Source organism: Danio rerio, chromosome 19 (assembly GCF_052040795.2).
Source record: "Danio rerio strain M-AB ecotype USA chromosome 19, GRCz13ab, whole genome shotgun sequence".
Taxonomy (NCBI): Eukaryota; Metazoa; Chordata; class Actinopteri; order Cypriniformes; family Danionidae; genus Danio; species Danio rerio.
In genome coordinates, this window is record NC_141039.2 from 36,421,501 (window position 1) to 36,427,500 (window position 6,000).

The following is a 6,000-nucleotide window of genomic DNA, read 5'->3' on the forward strand; positions in this document are numbered from 1 at the left end:
TAAAGAAAAAAAGCTGTGAATTAAAATGCCAAATGCACTTGTCATATATTCACCTCTGATTGCCCCATATACACTGCGTGCCATCAGATATTCCAGTATTTCTATTAATGTAAAACCGAAAAGGAGATCTTAATGCACTTTGTGTCTGGTCTGCTTCACTCTCCTCAGAGAGCAAACACATCAGTGCTCCATCACCAATCCATACTGCTAAGTGTTTCAAATCGTCATTAGCCTTGTCTGTCTATGAAATTTCATTCCAGCCATTTAAGTCAGACGCCCTTTCTGGAGCAAACATGCCTCCCCCCCCTTGGATTCAGTTCATTCCGTAATTAGTGGTTCTGGACCTGGAGCAAAGTAAGGGGAAGGACATCCATGGTTCATAAGTGGTAGGCTTCATTAGTGTGTGAGGAACGCATGCTTGGAGAAAGAACTGTGTTAAAGTGTCACACTACTAGCTCCAGGAGCGAAAACAATGAGTTAATGCATAGATCTAAATATAGAAACATGCTGTTTAAAACCGCAGACAAATCACTCCACCCTGATTTACTGATTCAGCAAATACTTGTAAAATACAACGGATATTGATATACTGTAAGCTTCTAAAGTGTAACATTGTTTCTGTAAAACTTAAATGGATAGTTTGCCCAGACATAAATAATTTATTTACTCACGACTTGTTCTAGACCATTTTTTTTTTGTTAAACAAAAAATAAGACATTTAGAAGTATATTGGAAACTGGAAACCTTTGAAATCAGTAGAAAAAAAAGACAAATACTATGAAAGTAAACAGTTACTGATTTCCAACATTTTTAAAATCATCTTATAACAAGTGTGCGAATTACAGGGTTTGGGGGGAGGGGGGTGCGGGTCGGGTTGACCTTTAAGGGTGCTTTCACACCTACACTTTTGCTTCGGAACCTGTCTCATTTGCCCAGTTAGAGCGGTTCGTTTGGCATTTGTAAACCAGCAATCGCGCTAGGATCCGCGCCAAATCAATTGATCCGAGATCGCTTGAATAAGGTGGTCTCGGCTCGATTGAAACGAACTCTGGAGCGGATCGATTGTAGTGAGAAAGCAAATGATTCAAGCCCGGTTATATCACAGTGTTTTATGGATATGTAATAGGCATACGGATATACGAAGAGAGAATTATGAGTATGGTGGGAAGTTTTGGGAGTCTCCCGGATGCCTGTAAATGCGTGATAATCTCCCAAGAATCTCCCGTCTCCCTCCCGGTCTTCAAATACGTCGTGCACCCTTCTCACCCCTCCCCACCGCATCTCTCCTCGCTCTTCAGAAATGTCGTGCGCACCTTTTCAAACACCATCAAACCGCCACCTTCCCTGACAGCTGAGCGGGACAACTGAATCGATTCACAGGTGTGAAAGCACCCTAAAACTGACAAATATTTCACTTTGATCTGTATAATTAAAATAATAGATAATATAAATATACATTTGACCACCCCTATAACGGGTCAAACCATTTTAAATGCATAATCGTGCCAATCAGTCTATTCAAGAAACCAGCCTGAAATCGGCAGATCTAGAGCCCTGATAGACCTCGCATTCACAAGACTTTGTTTTCTTAAAATAGATGTTTGTATCTAGATTTAGCCTGAACTAAAGTCAAATTAGACCCAAAGTTTGTAGTTGTAACTGACTGTGACATCTGAAATAGCTAATCAGAGAATACTATAGGTCAGGATACACTAAATATCCCTCAAATGCTAAAAACTTAAATAGGCTTTATTAATAAACTAGACATAACTAAAAATTAATACGTAAATGACTGAAGCATGTATTACACAAACTAACCGAATCAGTTCACCCCCCTGATCGCCAATGTATAATTCACACACTGCTTATAACCTCTAGTTATAAGCAGTAAATTAAGCATTAAATTACTTTTATTTTATAGTAAACCAAATCTAGGTATCTCTGAAATGTGGTAGTAAATATGGCACACTTGCATTTTACAATGACATGTTTTGAATTTGCAGTTACATTTGACTGTATACTTTTAGAGCACCTTGGCTACCCTACTCTCTAACTAATTTTGGCTTCCACACAATCAATTTGTGTTGTTCATTTTTACAAATTTAAGTTAAACATAAAACAATTAGGTTGTTCCAAAAAAAAAAACTCAAGAACTGTGTTGTTTCAGCGCATTTTTTATAAGTAGTTTCAACAAACTGCAGTCATTTTTTGAATGTACAGTGGTGCTATTATTTACATATCTTTCATAATAGAACAAGATAAACAAATCCAAAATCATATGTTGTCAGATCTTGCTAAAAAACATGCAAGCCAATAATTAAGCAAAATAAATCCCAAAAGCTTTTTACTGGAAATAAAACCAAAATATTACAACCTGTAATCACCGATTTCAATAACCCAGAAAACAATTGATTTATTAGCTACGTTTAAAGTCAGAGTCTACCAAAATTTACTGAGACTTTTGTTTCGGTTTGTTTACTTCCAACTAAAATGGAATACTAAGTAGGGGGCGTGGCTTTCTTTTTGGACATCATTACCTCGTAGCAACCTAATAGTAAGATGGACTTATAAGACATTTGTGTCTGAACCAGTCTGAAGTCAAAGTGACATCAACAGAAAAGGCCGCCACTCCAAACGCAGAAGCAAATGGTCAGATTTTGATTGAAGATTTCCAAAACAAATATTATTTATTATTTTTCTGCGGAATAACTTGCATGAATGAATTGTTTATCAAAAGAACAACAATGTACAATAGCAAACTAATGTAAATTTCGTTTTCACCTGGACTTTAAACAACAAGCCCAATAGACTGATTTCATGCGGCTGCTATTTTAAAAGCGAATTCGAGGCTGGGGTGGGATACTTGGAAAAAACAGAAACCTGGAAGTATCGCTTGGAGTCTCACAGGAACATTGTGTACCTGGCTGTATATCTTATCAGCGGAGAGAAAGTGACACAAATTTATAATTTCACTGCCTTCCGAGTGACCCGAAGGTCCGTTCTGAATGGATATTAAAATAAAAAGGGATATCGGACCTTTTTTTTTTAGCTAAGTTATGGGAGATAGCACTGTTTGTCTAACGTTTACTTTCCCAAACACACGTTTTAGATGCCATTTATCAAACTTGTTTTAATGAACTGATTCTTTCACTATATTTAACTTGTCATGATACTGAATTTCGGTGTTAAAATGTAAAAAATAAACGTCTATTTCCATACGCTAACATTTAAAGCAGTGTCGATGGCGATCTGATTTTACATTGTGTACACATGCTCAACATAAATGACTGCAACTGGCCGCAAAGGTCATCATTTCACCCATCGCGATTGGCTCGATTTCATTTTTTAAAATGGCGGCCGCTTAAAATAAGCGTATTATAACTGGACAAGGCAACACTGCAAGAGTGTTTTACTTGATTACTGCCAACCAAAACGACTCTTTTAATAGTTGTTGTACATTATAGGATGCCAAATGTGTGAGATATCAGAGAATTGATATGATTTGTGTTCCAAACTCACATGGAATGACAATTTATTCGGTTTGTTGTCACTTAAACTTCACAACATGTATCAAATATTTGAGTACATAAACGTGCTAATCATATCCTGTTGCTTATCTGCCCAAATGCAGGCCTTTCCACCGTTCATCTCCAAACAAGCAGTGTTTTACTAGAAGCCTGGGACTTATTTACCTGCCTTCCTGCACTGCAACTCCCTCTTGTGTTTCAGCCTTTGTTGATTCCACATGTGGCTTTGCTTCAAAAGAACCGTATTTGCAGAGACGGCAGAAACCAAATCTGCTCGAACTGAGAGCTGAAAGGTAAACAAACAAAGTATTTGGTTGAAGGTCACACATGTAACTTGTAAAAAAGTGTATATAGGGAGAATTATGAGGTGAAATATGGCCATATGTGCCTTAAAAGTGACATATATTATTAGTAGATCTACTGCCTGAGCTTGAAAGCAAGTCATAGAACAGCATTTCAGAGTATAATAATTTCATGCTCATACAATATGAATCAGTGTCTTTGCTGGTTTGGCCACGGCCCTGAGGGGACTTCAGCTCCTTTGGTTTCAAATCATCATTCAGTGTGTTTGTTTTGTTTTAGTTTTTTTCGAACACACTCCGTTTTTTATTATTATTATTTTCCCCTGGATAAATTGCATCGTTAATATATGCTAAATATGTTTTGTAACTGTTAGGCACAGAAAATGATATTTCGAAATGCACTGTATTTCCAACCTTGCAATAGAGTGTGGATAGATGTCTAAAAAAGCCATTGTTTAAAATGAAAATGATTTAGAAGAAATGCATTTGAAAATAGTTTAACGAAATATAATGCATGTAAACAAATAGATTTTTTTAATCAGTTTTGTCCTTTTTTTGAGAGGGGTCTGGCTGCAGACCTGGTGCAGTGCAATCTGGGCTGCATCCAATGCTTTTTAATGGGCTCACCTAGCCCCACCCCTAACCCTACTCGTAACAGTGACGTCACTAGCTCCATTTGAGTGCATTGTGTCTGACATTGCATCACCGAGTGGTACAGTCTCAGCTTGCATCATAAAGGCTGCATCCAGATACTATTGCTTTTTTTGAAAGAGATGTTAAGTATACCCCCTGCTTTTACATTTTAGACACAAATTTCTTCAGATGTTATATATTATGTATTACAAATATTTGATTTCTATTTTCTTTTTACAAAGAAAATCTTCTGTCTGTTAAACAGAAATTGGGGGAAAAATAATTCAGGGGGGCTAATTATTCTAACTTCAACTGTGTCTGTGTGTGTGTGTGTGTATATATATATATATATATATATATATATATATATATATATATATATATATATATATATATATATATATATATATATATATATATATATATATTTATATGTGTGTGTGTGTGTGTGTGAGTGTGTGAGTGTGTATACATGTATGTATATATATATATATATATATATATATATATATATATATATATATATATATATATATATATATATATATATATATATATATATTTAGGCTGACTTATTCTGAAAACAAAGTGAAGGCAGATGGAGATGGAGCCCATGATTGTCAGTGTTTTAGAGACTGAAAGACTTGAGTAGAATGACCTGATGCCTGCAGGGCTGATGGTGAGAGATGTGTGGCGTGGGCTGGATGGATGCAGGGTTAATTGTCCTGAACCGACAGCCACCGTGAGTGACTGAGGACAACACCGTTCACTTCTACATGTCATGTGAAGCTTCTGACATCCGTGCAGTATTTCAGGAGCCTTTAGACCAGTCACATCACAGCCAGATCCAAGTTCCAACGAAGCAGTCCAGACCTGTCATTATTCAGCTGGCTGGAAAAGACTTGAAAGGGTGGGAAATATTCAGATTTCTTAGAGGGATACTGGAGATTTGTTTTTTTAAATAATGTATAAGGGGTAATTAATATTATATTAATATGTCAAATTATTTAGTGAGTGTATCATGATTGTCAACGTGGTTAGATACATTCTAGCAGGCAATTTTATAATGCTTTTTTTTAACGAAATTTGTCACTGGTGTTGCTTTTCTAATTGGTAACATCACTGAAGATCATTGTGTTTCTCACTAGTGATTCATTTGTGTCACTGATGTTACTGTGTTTTTTCATCCATTACATAAAATATGTTTCGAGAAATGTAATAATTTAGCATCCTTTAAATTTTGCATCACTCAAGATTTAAGACTTAAATAATTGCATCATCACTTGTTTTTAGATGTTCTTCCAAAATGTTCACTTTTATAGCAAATGTATGATTGCAGAAATGAACTAAAAATATGAAATAGCACTTTTAAACATAAAACAAACCAAAATAATGATAATCTCCTTGTTTGTTGCATTGAAACGTGCTGAAAAAAAAATCAAGAAATAATATTTCATAAACATCTTTATTACTGACAAAAAAGTAGGCCATACCGGTGACAAAAGTTGAACATGTGATCTTTAAATAAATGTGCAAAA

The 6,000-nt window shown here is 35.6% G+C and overlaps 1 protein-coding gene across 9 annotated transcripts in view; it reads left to right on the forward strand.

Moving 5' to 3' along the window:
- spata46 (spermatogenesis associated 46) overlaps positions 1-6,000 on the forward strand; it is a 31,573-nt gene that overhangs the window by 14,135 nt on the left and 11,438 nt on the right. For 6 of the 9 annotated variants that reach the window (XR_015516986.1, XM_087295885.1, XM_087295890.1 and 3 more), the window contains one exon: positions 3,632-3,820. Coding sequence is in view for 8 of the 9 variants with exons in the window: in XM_087295885.1 (XP_087152011.1) it covers positions 3,632-3,820 (189 nt within the window). In the remaining variant the exon portion in view is untranslated. Of the gene's footprint in view, positions 1-3,631; positions 3,821-5,133 lie in introns of all 9 variants that reach the window. The other 3 variants (XM_087295887.2, XM_087295886.2, XM_087295888.2) reach the window with 1 other exon arrangement.